At 44.2% G+C, this 21,625-nt stretch overlaps 1 protein-coding gene across 1 annotated transcript in view; it reads left to right on the top strand.

The window, feature by feature from the left end:
• The window catches only part of DEPDC5 (DEP domain containing 5, GATOR1 subcomplex subunit), a 2,513,958-nt gene that overhangs the window by 390,893 nt on the left and 2,101,440 nt on the right, over positions 1 to 21,625 (top strand). Inside the window, exon 9 of the mRNA XM_044068865.1 lies at positions 12,053 to 12,131. Within this exon, the coding sequence (XP_043924800.1) occupies positions 12,053 to 12,131 (79 nt within the window). The remainder of the gene's footprint in view (positions 1 to 12,052; positions 12,132 to 21,625) is intronic.

Below are 21,625 nucleotides of genomic sequence, written 5' to 3'. Positions count from 1 at the left end.
CTTGCAAGCCCTGGGATACATGGCATATTGCATCCTTCTCAATCCTCTGGCCAGGCTTCACATGAGAAAACTTCAGTGGTATTTAAGGAACCTTTGGTGCCAGCACTCTCAGTCCTTCGAGACCTCTCTCTCTCTCTCTCTCTCTCTGATCCCATGTATAAGGGTTGAGTTTCTCTGGTGGGCAGAGACCTGTGCCAGGAACAAGGGTCTTCTCTTCATCCTCCGCCCTTCCGGCCAGACCATCGCCACCGACACCTCAAACATTGCTTGGGGCACTCACCTAGCAGGCAGGTGCACCCAAGGTATTTGGAATGCCCAGCAACTTCACTTGCTCAGTCAGAAAGAAATGATGGCAGTACAAAAGGCTCTGACCTCTTTCAAGCACCCATCTCAGGGGGTTCTCCTTATAAAAACAGACAACACCACAGTAATGTGGTATATCAGCAAACAGGTAGAGACCCAATCATATACCCCCTGTGCAGGTTAGTCATGAGCCTATGGCTTACAGCAACCTCCCTGGGTCTACACCTAATTGCTCAATACTTACCAGGGATTCAACAACACCCTGGTGGACCACCTAAGCCGAAACTTACTGGACCCCCATGAATGGCAGTTCCACAGGAAAATCTTTCTGAAAATCACACAGGAGTGGAGGACTCCAGAAGTGGATCTCTTTGCCTCTCACCTCAACCACCAGATGCAAAAGTTCTGTGCCAGGGAGTATCACCTCCAAGCGTGGAAGGTGGATGCCTTGACCTTCCCTGGATTCCCTCTTTGTGTACGCTTTCTCTCCTCTGCCCCTTATTCCCAAGGTACTGATCAAAATAAGGGAGAAGAGACCAAAGGCCATCCTTATTGCTTCAGATTGACCCAGACAGCATTGGTACTCCTTACTGCACAACCTCACCTTACAGCCCCCCCCAAGCAGCTTCCCCTGATATCAGACCTCTTGACCCAGGTGAGGGGAAGATTACTGCACCCAGACTTAGACTCCAATCTTTCAGCATGGCTTATACCTTAAAGGCTAACAAGGAATCCCTGTTAAGCAAACGGGTCCTAGACATCATCACAGAGGCCAGAAGGCCCAGCACCAGAAAATCATAAGCAGCGAAATGGAAAAGATTGTGCTCCTGGAACCATTCGAAAGGGAGGGGCCAGTATCTCCCATCCTTTCATCCCTCTTATCTTGGATTACCTAGTCGAGTTGCTCAGTAGGGGCCTCTTTCTCCTTTATTAAAATCCATGCCTCACCCATTTCTGCCCTTTACGATTCAGACCCACCCCTCTTCTCTCATCCTTTGATTAAGTAATTCCTCAGAGGGGCTTCTAATATTAGACCTCCCAGAAGGCCTCCCATGCCACCCTGGGACCTGATTTATGTTCTAGAAAAACTAACCTTACCTCTTTTCGAACCTGCTCCTTCTACAGAATTGAAATACCTCTCCTGGAAGACTGCCTTCCTGCTAGCTATCACCTCAGCCAGAAGGGTATCAGAACTTCATGCTCTCATGGCTGTTGAGCCCTTCATCATTTTCCATGCAGACAGGGTGTCCCTGAGGTCTAACTCCTCCTTTATGCCCAAGGTGGTATCTGATGTGACCCTCAACCAGGCCATACACCTACCCGCCTTCTTTTCCAACCTTCAAAACAAGGGGGGAAGAATTCTACACTCGCTAGATGTAAACAGACAACTCAGATGCTATCTGGAACGTACTAAACCATTCAGAAAAACAGATCAACTACTTGTCAGCTTTGCCCCTGGGGCAGAGGGGAAGCCCTTTTCCAAACAAACCATTTCCAAATGGATATCACACTGTATCCATTTCTGTTACAGACTACATGGGAACCCCCCCCCCAAGTCTTTCCATACCCATTCCACTAGGGCAGTCTCCACTTCCACAGCCTTCCTGAGAGGAGTCCCCACCAGGGACATCTTGGAAGCTCCCACCTGGACCTCTGTCCATACCTTTACAAAGCATTACCACCTACCTCTTTTTTTTTTTCTAAATCTAGGACATGGTTTGCGTCTACAGTTCTGCAGGGCCTGCTGACCCATGCCTAGGACTCTAACCTATCCTTCCACCCCTCTCCTTAGCTTTGGGAATCCTCCCACAGGTGATGACTACAACAGTGACACACAAAGAACATAGTACAGTTGTTTACACTTACCATAAATGTGAATGTTCAAGTATATTCACTGTTGCAGTCATCACATTTGGGTTATCTGCTTGCAGTAGCCCTCAATCGGCCTGATTAACAAAGTCTTGGGTCCTGCGTCGGTTGCTGTCTCATCTTCCATGACATCAGGTTGTCAGGGGTATAAAGCATGTAGCCAACACCATTACATCAGTCTTTCTTGCCGTGCGGTGCCCGAAGCAGAAGCAGTTCGCAAGTGCCGGTCCGCTGATTCCTGAAATTTTCATTTTCGAGTTTCAGAACCGAAGTCTTTAACTAAGCTAAGTACCCCATTGGGGAAATTTTTTCTTGCTCTAAACCGATGTCAGTAAAAGTTAATAATTGTATTTATGGTGGAAAGCAAATACCTCATAAAGATTTTCATTTGTACTGCATTCCTTGCTTAGGCCCTGACCAAGACGTACCTCGCTGTCGGTTTTGTGCCTTATTTAAACAACAAACTATTTGTTGTCGATTTATTTACACTTCTAAATATTTTGGTACTCGATTCAATTATCCAGATATGGCTTTGGTAAGCCACCCGACTACTGAACACTCTGAAAAAATGCAAAGATAAAGACAGAGACAGACTGCATAGGTCCAAAGCTGCTGACAACGCTTCTCCTAAGCTAGTCACCAGTTCACCGGTACTCAGGCACTTTCACAGCCCCTGATACCTGCTACTTCAAATTCGCAGACCTCTACTGAGACCCATTAGGAGTCTGCTATGCCGCGAGATGCTTCAGCTGTGGAACATGGGATGTCTCTACTTTGGATGGGTCCGGAGCCGCTGTGCAGGCACTGGCTTCTGAGGGTGTATTCAGGCCTACTGATTTGCATATTAAACCAACACCATCTTCTTCAAGGCCTAAAACTCGATCCATGCCTAGAAAACCGACGCCCAGACCGCATGGTCAGGCCTCTGTGCCTAAAAAACAAATGACAAGAATGGTTGAAGACCTTATTACTTTAATCAGGGGAAACCAACCTTCTCCCTCTAAGAGACCTAGGACAGAATTTGCTTATGATACTTCTGATCAGGACTCTGAAATTTCTGTTTCCTCTGATGACCAGGGTTTACCCTTATCTACCTATGAGGATTCTGATGCAGAGGACTCTATTCCCTCTGCTTCCCCCCCAGAGGATTTCTCTTTTGATGAAACCTTGCATATTCTTAGGGAGCATTTTCGCTGGGAAAGCCAGGATTACTCTGACTCTAAAAAAGAGGCTTAGGGATTTCTTACTCCTGCCCCAACACAGGCCTTTAGCTATTCCCCCTGTACTGAACATTGTTAATGATGCCTTTTCGGAATGTAGCTTGGCCCCTGTCTCTTTACCTCCTGCTCCCAGAAAACCTGATAGATATTACAGGGTTTCTGACTCTCACAAGTTCCTCTTTAAAAATCCTAGTGTGGATCCTGAGACCATTTCACAGGGACCCAAGGGCATTAAGGCTACTACTGCCAAAAATCCTACCCCCTCTGATAGAGATTCCAGGGTGCTGGATAGATGGGGTAAGAAGATATACACTTCTGCAACCTTGGCTATTAGGGCCTTAAACTGCCAGTTTCATATGTTAAAGTATCAGCAGCATATTATTGGATTGCTTAAACAGAAAATGATGTTGATTCCTGAATGTGCTGAAAATAAAGATTTACAGGATTTAATGCATTCTGCTGAACAAGTTGGAAAACATACTTTTCAATGTGGTTTTGATTCACTAGAGGCATCTTGCAGGGCTGCTGTCAGAAGGCATGCTTGGCTTAAGGAGCAATCTTTGCCAGATCATGTTAAAGCTAAATTGCTGGATGCTCCCTTAAACCAGGACCACCTGTTTGGCAGCAAAGCAGAAGAAGTACTTAAAAAGATGGAGGAAAAATCTAAATCTATGCAAACTGTTAAAGATTTCCTGCAAGTACAGCCTCCCAGATTTAGTAGGCATTGGCCCTCTAAAATTTGGTCCTTTCCTGCCTCTTCCAGGCCTTCTCAGTCCAAACCCAGAACCAGCGGAACTCCCAGGCTTCAGTCCCAAGGTACTCACAGGACTAAGCAGTGGGGGGGGGGGCTCTCACTTCCAAAGCAGGGAGTGGTAAGACTCCCCTCTATGGTGAACTGTCTCAGTGACTTAACTTTAAATCTTCCAAGCCCTGCACAACTGACTGTTCCTTTAGGGGGAAAGATTGCCCGGCAGGCAAAAAATTGGGAACTCATTACCCAGGACAAATGGGTTTTAAATATAGTTTCCCAAGGATACAGATTCCACTTTCACTCCTTATCAACCTCAAACATTTGGCCAGATCTACCCCCAAATCAGTGGGTAGAGGCTCAAAAGCAAATTCTCTCTCTTTTAAGCATCAGAGCTATTCAACCTGTTCCAGAAGAGGAAAGGGGACAAGGTTTCTATTCAAGACTTTTCCTGGTGCCCAGAAAAGACAACTCCTGGCACCCTATCCTGGACCTCTCTATCCTAAACACATTTTTGGTGATCCCAAAATTCAAGATGCTAACTCTTCACCAGCTGCTTCCTATGCTAGGCAAGGATGCCTGGTTGGCAACACTGGATTTAAAGGAAGCCTACCTGCACATCCCAATAAGGGAATCTTGCAGAAGATACCTATGCTTCAAAGCAGGTTACATGCACTATCAATTCTCTGCACTGCCCTTTGGCATATCTACTTCACCGAGGGTATTCACAAAGTACATAGCTCCAGTCATTGCATTTTGCCGGCAAAGAAATATCCAAATATATCCATACCTGGGCGATTGTCTAATTCAGGCAGAAAGCCAGGACATACTATTGAATCATCTGGTGTTTGTACAGAAATTGATAACTTCTCTGGGGTACACCATAAACAAAAAGAAATCACATCTTGTACCCTGCCAACAAATTGTATTCCTGGGAGCAAGTTTGAACACAGCTTCCCAGATGGCCTTTCTCATGCCAGAAAAAAAAAGTTAATTTGACAGCCTACTTCAAACTACTGGCCACAAAGACCCAGCTATCTGCAAGGAAAATATTAGGTTCATGGCCTCCTTCATTCTCCTAATTCTGTATGCAAGACTGCATGTGAGGAAACTACAATGGTATCTAAAAAGTCTATGGTGTCAACATTCTCAGGATCTAGAAGCAATGGTTGCTATCATACCTTGTCTATAGATAGAGTTCCTTTGGTGGGCAGAGGCCTGTCACCAAAACAAGGGACTGACGTTCACTCTACCCCCTGCCACCCAAACCCTAACAACAGATGCATCAGACTATGCATGGGGGGCTCACTTGGCAGGGAAGTGCATTCAGGGCAAATGAAAACCAAGTCAAATGCACCTGCATATCAATCAAAAAGAAATGTTAGCTGTACAGAATGCTCTGACAGCCTGCAAGGACCACATTCTTCCAGGACAATTAATGGTAAAGACAGACAACACCACTGTTATGTGGTACATAAACAAGCAGGGGGGAACCCACTCATACCCTCTCTGCAGACTAGCCATGGCTTTGTGGAAAACAGCTTTGAGCTACCAGGTGCACCTACAGGCTCAGTTCCTGCCAGGAAAGCTAAATACACTGGCAGACGAACTAAGCAGAAATCTCATGGACCCACACGAGTGGAAATTGGAACCAATGATATTCAACATGTTGAGAAACAAATGGGGGAGCCCGGATATAGACTTGTTTGCCTCCCCCCTGAACTACCAATTGGAAAAATTCTGCACAAGGACTCCCCACAAACAAGCTTGGAAAGTGGATGCTCTGTCCTTCACCTGGAAAACCTACCAGTTTATGCCTTTCCCCTTCTGCCTCTCCTCTCCAAGGTACTACTAAAGATCAAACAGGACAAACCAAGGATGATACTGATTGCAGCAGACTGTTCACGCCAGCACTGGTACCACCTTTTACACAGTGTGTCATTGCTGGCACCATGGCACCTACCTCAGACCCCTACCCTGCTGTCCCAGCAGGAGGGCCAGATTCAGCACCCACAGCTTCAAACCCTGAACCTGGCAGCCTGGCTAATTACCTGATCTCTCAGTTACCATCCCTCAGTAAGCAAGTGATGGATGTCATTCTAGAGGCAAGGAGGCCTAGTACTAGAAAATCATATGCTGAAAAATGGAAAAGATTCTGTTCCTGGAACCAAACTCAGTGGATGGGCACAGCAGCAGCGCCCAATTTACCTAAGATTCTTCAATACTTAACTGAGATGCTGCACAAGGGCCTTTCCTTTTCCTCCATCAAAATGCATGCCTTAGCCATTTCAGCTCATTACAACACAGAACCACCCCTCTTTTTCTCATCCACTGCTGAAGTGGTTCCTCAGAGGGGCCAAAAACTTAAGGACCACCCAGGAGAGCCCCTACTCCAGCCTGGGACGTTAACTTTGTATTGGAAAAAACTCACTCCACCTCCTTCTGAGCCAGCTGCAAATGCAGAGTTGAAATTCCTTTCTTGGAAAACAGCCTTCCTTTTAGCCATCACTTCAGCAAAAAAGGGTATCTGAATTACAGGCCCTCATGGCAGTGGAGCCTTTCATCATATTTCATGTGAACAGGGTGTCCCTCATACCAATCCCTCCTTCATGCCCAAGGTGGTATCCAGTGTGGCCCTTAATCAGTCCATTCATTTGACAACCTTCTTTTCTAATCCACAGAACAAAGGGGAATGAATACTGCACTCCTTAGATGTGCACAGATAACTTAGGTTTTATTTAGACAGGACTAAACCTCTCAGGAAATTGGAACAACTGCTGGTTGTATTTGCTGCAGGGGCAGAGGGGAAGGCCATTTCAAAGCAAACCATTTCTAAATGGGTAGGCTATTGCATTCATTTCTGCTATAAGCACCAAGGAAAACCTACCCCACAGAGGATTAGACCACATTCAACCAGGGCTGCATCTACCTCTACAGCCTTTCTCAGAGGTGTCCCTACCAGGGACATCCTAGAAGCTGCTGCCTGGAGTTCTGTACATACCTTCACCAAGCATTACCATTTGCCAATTATTTCTAAATCCAGAGCTGGCTTTGCCACTGCAGTCTTGCAGGGCCTTGTAGCTGGTCCTAATGCTATCTAATTTCCTCCTCCCATTCTTAGCTTTGGGAATCTACCCAAATGTGATCACTGCAACAGTGAAACACGAAGAACATAGTACAGTTGTGTACACTTACCATAACTGTAGATGTTCGAGTGTATTCACTGTTGCAGTCCTAGTTACCCCCCCTCCAGCCCCCTGACTTCTATTGGCTATACCTCTATTCTTGCTTTCTATGCTTAAAGCTTTTTGGTGTATTTGCTTTTTTGTTGGAGGTGTAACCTTGTATATATATAATTGCTTCCCATTATGGGGGCACCTGACATCTGGGGCAAGAAAAACTGATGTAATGGTGTCGGCTGCATACTTTATACCCCTGACTACCTGACGTCATGGAAGATGAGACATCAACCGACGCAAGATCCAAGACTTTGTTAATCAGGCTGACTGAGGGCTACCTGCAGGCAGATAACCCAAATGTGATGACATCTACATTTATGGTAAGTGTACACAACTGTACTTTTCCCTCTCTACATCCCCCATATAGCACCTTCCCCCATATAGCACCTTCCCCTAGGGGGCGACATAAGCTTCCCACAGTGGCTTTTAGCTACCAGGGCCACTTTTCCTTATTTCCTTGTTCTTCTGACATGTCAGGGGACGAAAACCTGATATAATGACGTTGGATGCCTTGCTTTATAGCACTGACGACCTGATGTCAGGCTACAGGCGATGACAGCCGACGCAAAAAAATGACTCCGGTATTTGGGCCGGCTGAGGTCTACCACAGCAGGTATAACCCACAGGTGATAACTGCAACAGTGAATACACTCGAACATCTACATTTTTGGTAAGTGTACACAACTGTACTTTTCTTTCAGCTTGCTGACTTCACTGTTTGCCTGGTAAACTTCATTTCCTCCTTAACCTGTTCTGCATCTAAACGTGTGTTTTATGTTCCATGAATAAAATACTCTGAAGACAGCTGACTATAACTTGAATCATAGGTCTGTTTCTAGAGATCCCCAGATTGCAGGAATAAGCTTGCTTGTCTTCTGCATTGTGTACAGTGACTCATTGTTTTCAGCAAACACTCTGGTGTCCCAATTATAAATACTTCTCCTTTTTGCATCAATTTTATTATAAGCAGCTGTTTATGCTGGTACAATTGCATCTTTATTTCTACAGGTCTTGGCTGCTTTATTATGGCCAGGTTTGGAGCATGCAGGTGGTGTGCCCTTTTAATTAAAAAGCTGTGCTGTGGAACACTAGTCCAGCTGTTACTTGCAGTTTCATAAAATGAATACAATCTACTCTTACTACTTTTTCTTGGGTGCATACGTTTATAGGTGTTTGCTAGGCTAACAATCACAAAGGCCTTTTTAAGCCTAGGCATGCATCCCAAACCTCTGACAAGTTTTGGTACCCTTGATAAGTGTAAGCAGGGGCTTGGCAGATGAAACATTTACAAGCAGGGGCCTGGGGTGTGAACCATGTACAGGTTGCCTGTGTCCATTAGAGATGTAGGTGCCAAACCAAGGGTGAATTTCCATTTCCCCCATCCAGTTGTCCAAGTTACACTTGAACTGGGTTAGTGATGAACTCTTCTTCACATGTATGAGGAGCCTGTTCCAGAGACGGGGTAGCCTCTAAGATGCGTACCTGTTTCTCCAGCAGGTACTGTCTGTATCACAGGCAAGGCTTAAGTCTTTAGAATGGGTAATTCTGGTGCTGTTTGTTTTGTGGGTATGCAGGAGTTCCATCAGAGTGGGGTCTGACAATGCCCTGTATGCGAGGTATAGATCTCCCCTCAACAGCCTGTAGGAGACAAAATGCAGGCATAGGGCCTTGAGGTGTACTTTATAGGACATTTTACTTGTGTCCTGTATTCTTTAAGTGAGGAACCTCTGCGGACTTTCCACTTGTTGGATATGCCTGGTTAGGTATATACCAAAGGGGGCACTGTACTTAGTGATAGGTCTGATGCATGCCGAATACAGTGGAACAATGACTTCCTTGGACCTAGATACCATATCTTTGTTTATAAGCTGCGCAACATAGAATGATTTCCTCACTATTGTAGACGTGATGATGAAAGGCTAGATTACTGTCTGTGTGTCTCCAAGTCCTTGACTACTGGGACATCTGTAAGTGGTGTGCTGTCAGTATGATAGTTACCAGGGGTGAATGTCTTTTAGAAGGATACTGTTGTGCATTTCTTCACATTTAGTTGTAGAAAGTCTCATGTTTTCTGCCTGTGCTCTGTCTTCTAATTCTGCTGTTTTTTTTTAATCTGCACTTCTTGAGAAGCCTCCTGTTCAGCCACTCTTTCCGTAATTTCACTCTCTGATTTCTGCAGTTTTATCAGCTTATCTGAATAGCTACTTGAAGCTTCTTCCATTCTTTGCAGCATTTTTAGGTGATACAAAGAGCCTGCATGGTGGCGGTGGTTGGGGGGACAGAGTGGTTTGCGTAGGCAGTTAAGATGCTGTAGTTTACCTGCCAAGGTGGGCCATAAAAAGTAATGCTATAATCCCAGGTGAAGAGGTATAGGAGGAGCCAGTCAGGTGACTACAGCAGGTGTTTGGCTGTACTCACTGTGCCATGTTACCCCTTACCCATTATTAAGGCAGTGTGCTGCTAGGGGGTCAGTGTTAGAACATCGAATATTCATAATATCGACATTCATAGCATCAATTTTTTATTTTATTTTTATTTTATTTTACATTTGTTGACCGGGCTGGTCCAACTGGATATATGTCCATTTTCAGCAGAGGCCTGGGGAGAAAAGCTCCAAGTCAAAACATTAATACACATTAAAAAACATTAAAAACAGAGATATCAGATTTAGCTCAGAGAAAAATAATAATGGCATTAGCATATTTTTTCAGTAACAACAATAAGCAATTAATTACAAATAGAGTGTGTTCAAATGGGGGATGAATGCAGAAAAGTAAGTTTAAGAAAGATTTTATACAGGATAAATGAAAGTACTAGGAGCAAGTAGCAGCTAGTCAGGGGTAGAACAGGGGCAGAGCCAGTGAGACACGAGGTGAGTTTTGAGTTGGGATTTGAAACAGGGAAAAGAGGAGATAGCAGTGAGGTTGGCAGGAAGGGAGTACCAGGCTTTTCCTATTGTATTAGAGAACAAGGAATCGCCTGCCAAGTTGTTGGATTTACAGGTTGATATAAGAAGTTTGTTAGAAGAACGCAGGCTTTTGAGGTTGCAATAAGGAGTAATAAGGGTAGTAAGTATAGAGTTGTTGGTAGGTTTGTAGAGGATTTTATGTGCTAAAGGGTTATCAAGCCAAGAATGTCAAAAAAGGCACAATATCGAAGTGCCATAACACCAAATTTGAAAAGATCTCAGAATGCAGGTGAGTGATTGTGCAAGATGGCAGTACAGCTGGGTTTGGGGTTTTGCCCATTCCCAGCTATAATGTAATCTTATTGTTATGTATAATTAGCTTGGGGGGCTTGCCCACCCATGCAAAAACATGTAAATTTGATGTATTGAGTGTCATTGTTATGGCATTTCAATGTTTTATGGTTGGTGTTATGAACATTTTATATTCTGACATAGACGAATAGACATAGTGTGGTTAACTAAAATGGAATATAACTAAAATAATATAAACAACCAATCCCAAAATAGATACGCTCAGTGTTGTATACAAAAAAGTGAGGGCATCTATTTTGGGATTGGTTGTTTTAATTGTTTTAGTTACATTCAAATGTAGACCCATCGCTAGATAGGCATACAAAAAGAGCCAAAGAAAGGAAAAAGTTTCACAAGTGGGAACAAGTAGGGCCACGGAGGTTTTGGATCACTAAAAATAGGTGAGTCATATGGCAGTTAAGATACTGATTTTAAACCATTGTTGTAACAATGAGGACATTGTAAGCATTAAAAATAATTAAACACATCTTCAAGTACCGATGACTATGAACAGTACAGAATGAAGGTTACTGAATGTACCCTGATTTCTGTATGGAACTAATCTCCTTTCATATGTCCGGGATTCTTAAACCAGTGCTTGTAACAAAGGATTATTTTGTTTTGAAGTGTTGTTAGAGAAGCTAGCTTTTAAATAGTATCAGAGACCGCTAGCAACATTATGCTTTCTTAAAATCATGAATTTTTATTTGTTATACCCAAGACGTGCAAGACAAATGTCCAGTGCCAAGTTTTTTTCTTAACTTTGTTTGCTGGTTGTAGGGCTTGCATATTTTTTTAATTAAAAAAAAAATCCCAAAGCGCAGTACAGATGGACTTTATGCAGTATTTAAGGATGTCACAGATACAGTGTTTCAGTTGTCATTTTAACTTAACCCCACATGTGTTGTTCTCACGTTTTTAGTAACCAATCATTTTCACCAGAATATGGTGATCAGTTGCAATTTAATGTGATCATATAGTTTCTGGAATTTTTAACTAACTCACGAAGATTAGTTACTGTATGTTCATTTCAAATGGCATATTTCTAAGCTGTAAATACTGGATAGGGTTTTGGAGTTATTTTTAAAATTTTTAAAAGCTGCACTAAATAACTTTCTAAAGCAGTAGCATTTTTGTTACCTGGGTGTAAGAAAATTGGAATATAGTAATGGATGAAATGTGTTTTTTTTGAGTTCTATTATTTTGCTTGCTGTAAGACTTGTAAGTAAAATGCACATTTAAAACCCCTGAGCTTGAAGACAGGTGTAGTACGTTGTGTCTGTCTCTACCTCTTTAGCATTTGCCAACATAGATTTTCTGAGGTGACATGCTTGGCATTTTCTTGAGTTTTTATAGGAGGTTTTCTAATCTTTTTCTGAGGAGGCATGCTTGACCTTTTCTTGTATTTTTATAGGTAGTGTTCCGGTCCTCATCGGCCATGGTATACATCTTTATTCAAATGAGCTGTGAGATGTGGGAATTTGATATTTATGGTAAGTATCTAGCAGAAATGTTATCTTTGTCTATTCAGTGACATTTGGTTTTATGGACTTTCATTCTCTGCCTGTGTCATCATTATTTGTCCCTCCCTTTATTTCTCATTGTCTTCATATCCCTTACTACATGAAGGCTGTATTTAAGGTTGACTGGTAACTGTTCCCAGAGTTAAGCAGTCACCTAAACCTTCTCACCAAATAGTGACTGAGCAGTGGGGCTAGAATCATCTCACACCACAGTCCTACAGTCCACTGGTGGAGTGGTCAGAGCTGGCAAAGGACATGCTCTTTCTGCATATACAAATATATTTTCCAGTTTGCTTAGAGAAGAGGTAAATGGGGGGTGACCACGTATATACTCAAGTCACTGACCATATCCCACTCCTTGCTGAAGAGTATCCAAACCATGGACATAATCCATTTCTTCCTTGAGCACAGGAGTGCATCACTGATGGGACATGTAAGCTTTTCTTCATTTCATAGCGCTGTCTGTGGGTTGTCCATTTCACGCCTCTTTGCATAAAAGGATTTCTTTCAATGTTTCATATTTTCTTGCTTCTCATGTTTAGTGATCATTGTATATGAACCTGGGATGTTATTGTAGTGAGTTGAACACAAAGGGCTGCCCCACTGAGTATTTTTGCACAGAGTCTTCACAAAAATCGTGCATCGTATCTGTAAGATGTGGGTTGTATGGTACTGTGAATGTTGGGTTGATGCTGCTGCACGGTGGTCCACCTGTGACATCGTGTTGTATCTGGTTAGGGCTGCTTACTACATGCAGTGATTCTCAGCGTAAACCGTGAGTTGGGCTCTGTTGCTGCCATTAGGCGATGCTTTTCTCACTGGGTGTGGCTTGTCCTCTCCTTGTTGGAGCAGCTCATGTATTACTGCAAGATTTTTACCTACGGTAATCAAATGAACGGTTCTGTCACTTGTACGATGGTCCTGTAATGTAGTATTGGATTATGTTTTGCTCACTGTAGTAGTTCCACATGTAAGTCAGACCGTAACATAACTTAGTTCCGTAGTAATACCTATTGGTAGAGGCCACTTACTGGATATTGTTTTCTTAGTTGCCCTAAACAGTGGAAGCTTCAGGATTAACTCTGTTTTAGGGCTACGCTGGGGGTATCTGTAGTGAAAGCACTGATGTCCTTCTATTCTCATGTTGCAGTATTCATCACGATAGGGCAGTTGCTGCGTGCAGTATAGGGCATCCACCCATTATACCAAAGTCTTTGGAGCAGGGGACCATGTGTGACATCTCCGGTCAGAGCCATAAACTGACGTAGGTCATAAAAGTAATGTCTGCATGTACCCCCTACACAATTTTTCTGCCACAGTGAATGTTGGACTCCTGTTCACCAGTTCGGGAAGCCAATCGCTCGTTATTTAGACAACTGCTGCAGACAACCACTACAGATAAGTACCCTGTTGGGTTTTCCTTTTGTTTTTTGCTAGTTTCTCAGATGTACATGTCCACTAGAAAAGGGAAGTGTGCTTGTGGGAGGCAAATTCTTTAGAAGGACACTCATGAAAAGTGCATTTTCTGTTTAGGGGAGGCCCAGGACCATACGTCCTGCCCCATTTGTAAATCCTTTGTTCCCAAGACTCTCCACAGCTGTCTGGCCACGTTGAAACTGTACCTAGAAAATCAAAGGCTCTGGCGTCTCATGCTCTGCATGGAGGGTGGCACGTCCGATGAGCCACCTCTGAAGAAGGCCAGGAATATCAGGCTGGATTCCCACTCTGTGCCTCAGGCATCTGGAGAGATTCCTGAGGCAGATGAAAGCCTGGGATCTTTTCAGACCTCCATTTCCCAACCAGACCCAGGAACCTCTATGGAGGCTGGGATGATGGAAACATTGAGTTAATCAGCCATCAGATCCTGGTGGCAGAGGGGAACCATGACTCGTACAGTCAAAAGGGCCTACTCCTTCCCTATCATCCACCCAGACATCTGCTTCTAGACATACTCAGCTCTCTGCCCCTTTAAAGAAGAAACAAAAACTTAAGCAGTCTGAACCACACCCTGTTCCTGGATGGGAAGTTTTTTCCCCAGAGTCTTTTTAAGGCATTCCAGACCTTACAGACACAACAACTACCAGCTGCTGTTCCTTCAGTGCACCCTTTAGAGGTGTCAGAGGAAGAGTACTCCTCCTCTGAGGAATTACTGACCTACTGTTCACAGATTGATTTCCCTAAGGATTTTATCACCCCAGAGGAAGAGGATCCTATCACCCCTGAGTCTCCAGGAGAAGAGTTCACTTTTCGGGACACTATCTCCCTCATGAGGGAACATTTTAAATGGCAGGCCTAAGATGTCTCTGACACTAAGAAAAGGTACTTTGATCTGCTACAAATGGAACAGCCATCCCCTTCTGCTGTACCTCCCTTGCTAGCTTCCTTCCAAGATGCCTTCATGGCTGCTTCACAGGCCTCAGATTTCTAACCCCCAGCCTCTAAACGTCCAGACCGATTTTACAAGGTGCCTCAGGACACTCAGTTCCTACTTAAAAATCCACCTGCAGACCCAGCAGTTATTGCAGTTTTTGCAGATAAGTCTTCCAGACTGTTACCCTCTGCTGCTCTTTATCTTACTGATAAAGACAGCAAATTCATGGACAGACTAAGGAAAATGTTTATACCTCCTCCACCCTGGCTATAAGAGCTCTCAATTGCCAAACCCCCATGGCTAGGTATGTCCTGGACACCCTTTCCAAAGCTACTACTTTCCTCTCTGAGGTTCCTGAATCACTAATAAAAAATCCAACTAAACACTTTACTTGCCGCAGCATCTCAGGTGAATAGGCACTCCATCAAGTGCAGCTGTAATGCTGTGGAAGCCTCCTCAAAATCAGTTGCCTCAGGTTCAGTGCTGAGGAGATATTCCTGGGTGAGACTTCAGTCCCTACCTATGGATGTGCAAACTAAGCTGCTTGATGCACCCCTGGACAATAAAGCCCTTTTTGGACAGCTTCAGCAGAACTTTTTAAATCCCTTCAAGAAAAGAGAAAAGAATTACAAAATCTGAAGCATTTACTTGTGTCTTCTATCCCCAAATATCACAGAAATTATCCACAGAGAACTTCCTTTTTCAGGAGACAGTCCTCCCACTCTGCGCCACCTCAGGCAAAGGGATGTAGGCAAGCTAGAAAAACCTCTGCTCCTAGGTTTCCTTCCACCCCATTGTCCACCCCCTTTCGGAGTCAGTCTGACCAAGCCAGACCACCTCTACTGTGACTTACAACTTCTAAACTCCAACACCCCCTTATCACTTTGTCTCACCCTTTCCCTACCCTCCTGGTGGAAAATCACATCAGAAAACCGGGTCCTTTCCATCATTCAGAGAGGGTACTTCATGATTTGATGGACTTTGCCCCCATCCAGGGGATTCCTCGACCTCCATCAAACCAAAGTCATCTTTTCTCCACCATCATTCAACAGTTGCTATCTCAGGGCACCATAGAGAAGGTACCTACTTCACAAAGAAACAAAGGGTTTTACTCCAGAATGTTTTTGGTACCAAGAAAAGATGGTCCATGGAGACCAATTCTGGAATCTTTTCTAAACCTGTTCCTCAAGGTACCCACTTTCAGAATGATTACCTTACCTCTGCTCCTACCACTTATACCAACACAAGCCTTCATGCTAGCTCTGGATTTGAAGGACGCCTACCTTCACATTCCAATACACCCAGATTACAGGAGATTCTTGTGCTTTGCAGTAGGTTCCTTGATTTCAATTCTCTGCATTACCTTTTGGACTCTCCACAGCTCCTCGAGTGTTCACAAAGTGCCTCACACCTCTTATTGCTCTCTGCAGAACTCAGGGTATTCAAATATAGGCATACCTAGACGACCTGTTAATTCTTCATCAGGACTGTCAAACCCTCCTCCACCACATACAACAGGTGATCAACACCCTGACTCAGTTAGGATTCACTGTAAACAAGGAAATCTCACCTGATTCCCCACTCAAGGCCTGGTCTTCTTGGGGTGCAGCATAAGGATAGACAAGATGAAGGCCTTCATTCCAGACCAAAGGATCAAGGACCTCGCCCTCTACTTCGACAAACTAATCACCCTCACTTCTTTGCCAGCATGAGAATTCCTAAGAATATTCGGCCACATGGCATCTCTGATACCCATGCTGCCTCGGCAAGACTCCACATGAGAAAGATCGAGTGGATTCTGAAGAATTTATGGAACCAACACTCTCATCCCCTGGGCACCCCTCTCCCCCACGTTCCGTGTCTGAAGAGGGAGCTACAGTGGTGGATTTGTGCCATCAACCTCAGCCAGGGAACCCCCTTACAGGCACCTGCCCCCTACAACAAATCTCTACAGATGCCTCAGACATGGGGTGGAGAACAGTGCTACTGCACAACCAAAAACAATTCACTGTGCAAGGAAAATGGTTCACACTAAGAGACCATGTCTACATCAAGGAAATGAGGGCACTTCTTCTAGCCCTACAAACCTTCAAACTAGCTCTACGCCCAGGAAACCTGAAAGAGATCACAAACAATATGACTGTCCTGTGGTACATAAACAAGGGGGATGAGGTCCTGCCCTCTTTGCAGTCTAGCCACTCCAATCTGTACCCTAGCATCAACACTGCATATTTACCTGCTAGCAGTGTACATCCCGTCCATAGTGAATGTTATGGCAGATACTCTCAGCAGAAATTCAGCACCCTCTCACAAATAGATGGTTCACAGATCTTATCCACAGGTGGGGTATTCCGTAAGCAGATCTGTTTGCCTCCTCCCAAAACAGACAGATGTCCCAGTTTTGCACAAGGGAACCACATCCCCAAGCATGGAAAGTGGACGCTTTCTCTTTTTCTTGGGCGGGGATGTACCTCTATGCCTCCCGCCCTTCACTCTAATTCAGAAGATCCTCCTGAAAATTCAGAAGGACAAACCAAAAATCTTGCTGGTGACCACCTTTTGGCCAAGACAGCATTGGTTTCCCCTTCTCTACCTATTAGCCAAGGGCAGTCATCACAGTTTACCCCACTAGTTAGACCTACTCACACAGGACAGGGGATCCGTAGTCCACCCTCAGGTGACCAATCTCAAATTGACCTTATGGGTGATAGGGTTCTAATCCCCTTCAGACACCTATACTCAGAGGATGTACTCAATATTCTGCAGGAGGCCAGAAAAGCCTAGTACTGGGAGAAATTATGTGTCAAAATGGAAAAGATTCTCCAGGTGGTGTCAAAAGAAAAAACAGGACCCTCTGAACATTCCTATACCCATGGTCCTTTCTTACTTGTGTGAGCTCCATCATCTAGGAGTAAAGTATTCTTCAGTTAAGGTCCATTTGTCTGCCATCTGTGCGTGTCTGATTTTGATCCCCCCTTTAGCATCAAGATTGGAGGTCAAGCTATTCCTGAAAGGGGATATTCCATATCAGACCCCCCCCCCCCCCCACAAACCTGTATTGCCACCTTGGGACTTAAATTTTGTACTTTAAAATCTAACCTTGCCACCTTTGGAGCCAGCACACTCAACATCCCCGAAACTATGCACATGAAAAACAGTCCTGCTAGTGGCCCTCACATCCACCAGGAGGGTGTCGGAAATTCAGGCCTTGATGGCCATCCCTCCTTACCTCACTTTCCTCAAGGACAGAGTCTGTCTAAGGACTAACCTTTCCTTCATGCCTAAGGTGGTTAATGAGCTCTCACTCAATCAGACCATTAAGCTACCTGTTTCCTACCCTCAACCTCAAAATTCCTCAGAAAGGACACTCCATTCATTAGACGTCTACAGACAACTTTGGTACTACTTAAATAAATCCAGACCTATTAGAAAATCTGACCAACTGTTCATTTCCTTCCACCCTAGGGCTCTAGGGAAACCAGTCTCCAAACAGACCATTTCTTCATGGAGCTAGGACCATTTGTACATGCTATTCTATTCATGGAAGAGTTTATCTGGCAACGTCAAAGCACACTCCACTAGAGCAGCTCCCTCCTCAGCTGTCTTTTTTAAGGGGGTAGACTACGCCTCCATCCTAGAAGCGGCTACCTGGGCTTCATTTCATACCTTTACTAATCACTACAAGCTAGATTTAGCCTCAAGGGCTAGAGCTGGTTTTGCCAGATCTATCTTACAAGGTCTTATCGACCAGGGACCACATGCCTCCTCCCAGGCTCGTACCTAAAAACGTTGGTACTTTCCCTATTGCGATGAATACTGCAACATGAGATTAGAAGGACGTAGAACAGTTGTGCAAGAACTTACCATAACCTTAGATGTCCTTCTCTCTTCCATGTTGCAGTATTCAGACCCTCCCTTCCTACCCCTTCTTGCCTCACCTTCCTTACCTTTTTCTTGCTAACTACCTGTGGGATCACAGGCCTACAGCTATTTATCCCCAGCAGCAGACACAGGTGGTAAAATACCCTATAATCTGGTCCTCATGTTAGTCTGAAGGGACTTCATTTTTTAGCTCATATTTCACCTTCAGGGGTACTACTGTATGCAGCAGTCCATTCTGAAGGGGGTACGTGTAGATGTCATTTTTATGGCCTATGTCAGTTTATGGCTGGTACCGGAAATGTCACACGTACACCCCTGCTACAAAGATTTTGGTATACTGGGTAGATGTCCGGTGCTGCAGGCAGCAACCTCCCTATTGATGTTCTTTGTGTTTCACTGTTGCAGTCATTACATTTGGGTAATCTGCTGGCAGGTTGCCCTCAGTTGGCCTGAATTCCAAAGTCTTGGGTCCTGCGTCGGTTGCCGTCTTCTCTTCCATGACGTCAGGGGTATAAAACATGCAGCTGACGCCATTTTCTTTAGTCTTTCTTGCCACGCGGTGCCAGAAGCAGAAGCATTTCGCAAGTGCCAGTTGGCGGACTACTGAAATATTCGAATTTGAGTTTCAGAACCGAAGTCTTCACTAAAAGCTAAGTACCCCGTTGGGGAAACTTTTTTTTCTTGCTTTTTACCAATGTCAGAAAAAGTTAATAATTGTATTACTTGTGGGAAGCAAATACCTCATAAGGATTTCCATTTAGACTGCATTCCTTGCCTAGGCCCTGATCACAACGTGCATGGCTGTCGGTTTTATGCTAGATTTAACCAACGCACTATTAAGCGTCGGTATATTTTTGCATCAAAGTATTTTGGAAACAGATTTAACTACCCAGAGATATCGTCGGATAGCAATCCGACAACCGGAGTGCATAAAAAACGCAAAGAAAAGGACAGAGAAAGGCAGTCGAGATCCAAAACTGACTACGAAGCTTCTCCTAAGCCAGTCGCCGGTACTCAGTGAGGCGCTTTCGCAGCCCCTGATACCCGCTACCTTCGAGTCGCAGGCCTCTACTGACACCCATGCGGAGTCTGGCATGCTGCAAGATACTCCAGGTATTGGACTGACGATGTATCTCCCTTGCATGGGTCTGGAGCCGCTGAGCTGGCACTGGCTTTTGAGGATGTATTTAGACCTCAACATTTGTATATCAAACTGATGACAGCTGCAATACCAAAGTCAAAAGCAACTTCTAAAACTAAAAAATGATGCATGAGCCATGAGCACAGGCCTCTATGCCTAAAAAAAACAGATGATCAAAATGGCTGAAGACCTTATTACCTTGATCAGGGGTACCCATCCCCCTCCAGATAAGAGGCCTAGGCAAGACACTGATTATGAATCTTCAGATGAGGTTTCTATTTCTTCTGATTCCTCTTCTGATCAGGAATTATCTTTACCTCCCTATGAGGATTCTGATGCTGAGGAGTCTATTCCATCTGCATCTCCTCCTGCAGATTATTCATTTGGAGAAACCTTGCATACTTTGAGGGAGCATTTTCACTGGGAAAGTCAAGACTTCTCAGAATCAAAAAAGAGGCTCAGGGATTTCCTTCTTCTCCCTCAGCACAAGCCTTTAGCCATTCCCCGTTTTAGACATTGTGGATGATGTGTTTTCTGAGTCAAGCTTGACCCCTGACTCCTTACCTCTGGCTCTCAGTAAGCCTGACAGATATTACAGGGTCCCTGACACACATAAATTTTTATTTAGAAACCCTGCTGCTGATCCTGAAACTATTTCACAGGGTCCAAAGGGAGTTAAGGCCTCAACAGCAAAAAATCCTACCCCCTCTGATAGAGATTCTAGGACACTAGACAGATGGGGAAAAAAGGTTTATACATCTGCAGCCTTGGCAATCAAGGCCTTAAACTGTCAATTTCATATGCTTAAGTACCAACAACATGTTATGGGATTGCTGAAACAGAAAATTATGCTGATTTCAGAATGTGCAGAAAATAAAGAATTGCAGGAATTATTTCACGCAGCTGAACAAGTTGGAAAGCATACTTTGTAATGTGGTTTTGATTCCTTAGAGGCCTCCTGCAGGGCCGCAGTTACTGGATCTGTGATTAGGAGGCATGCCTGGTTAAAGGAACAAAATTTGCCTGATCATGTTAAAGCTAAATTGCTAGATGCACCTTTACAGCATGATTCTCTGTTTGGTATTAAGGCAGAAGAGGTTTTAAAGAAAATGGAAGACAAAGCTAAGTCTATGCAAACTGTTAAAGACTTCTTACAAGTGCAGCCACCAAGATTCAGTAGACACTGGCCTACAAAAAATTGGTCCTTTCCTGTGTCAGACAGAGCACAAAGGGGCAAATCCAGATGCCCTAAAGGCTCCAGATACCAGGCGCAAGATACATAGAGGTCAAAACAATGGGGCGCTTCCACCTCCAAATCTGGAGGAGATAAAGCACAAACCTACAGAAAGCAATCCCAATGACTTCCCTATGTCTACACCAAGCACTTACCTTTTGGCAGCACCCATAGGGGGAAAATTAGCACTTTTTGCTTAAAATTGGCAGTTAATAACCCAAGACAAGTGGGTACTAAACATCGTATCACAGGGATACAGATTCCATTTCCACACTCTGCCAATGGCAAATGGTTGGCCAGATCTGCCAAAAAATCAATGGGCAGAGGCACAGAAACAGGTCACGTCCCTCATGGATATGGGGGCCATTCAGACAGTACCAGAACAGGAAAAAGGGCAAGGTTTTTACTCAAGACTGTTCTTAGTACCCAGAAAGGACAAGGCCTGGTGGCCAATACTGTATTTATCGATTTTGAACACATACCTGGACATTCCAAAATTAAAAATGCTGACGTTGCAGTAGCTTTTGCCCATGCTGAGCAAGAATGCTTGGCTGGTGACTTTAGACCTAAAAGAGGCATACCTGCATGTCCCAATAAGACAGTCCTGCAGAAGATACCTCAAATTCAAAGTTGGCTTAATGCATTACCAATTCTCTGCACTGCCCTTTGGCTTATCTACTATGCCCAGGGTCTTTACAAAGTGCCTGGCACCAGTAATTGCATTTTGCAGACAAAAAAGTATACAAATATGTCCTTACTTGGACGACTGTCTCATTCAAGCAGAGAACAAGGACACTCTTCTTCGACACCTGGCATTTGTGAAAAGGCTTTGAACA

The sequence above is a fragment of the Protopterus annectens genome, chromosome 4.part0 (genome assembly GCF_019279795.1).
Source record: "Protopterus annectens isolate FY-2018-M chromosome 4.part0, PAN1.0, whole genome shotgun sequence".
Classification (NCBI taxonomy): Eukaryota; Metazoa; Chordata; order Ceratodontiformes; family Protopteridae; genus Protopterus; species Protopterus annectens.
This window is presented reverse-complemented; position numbering and strand designations above follow the sequence as displayed.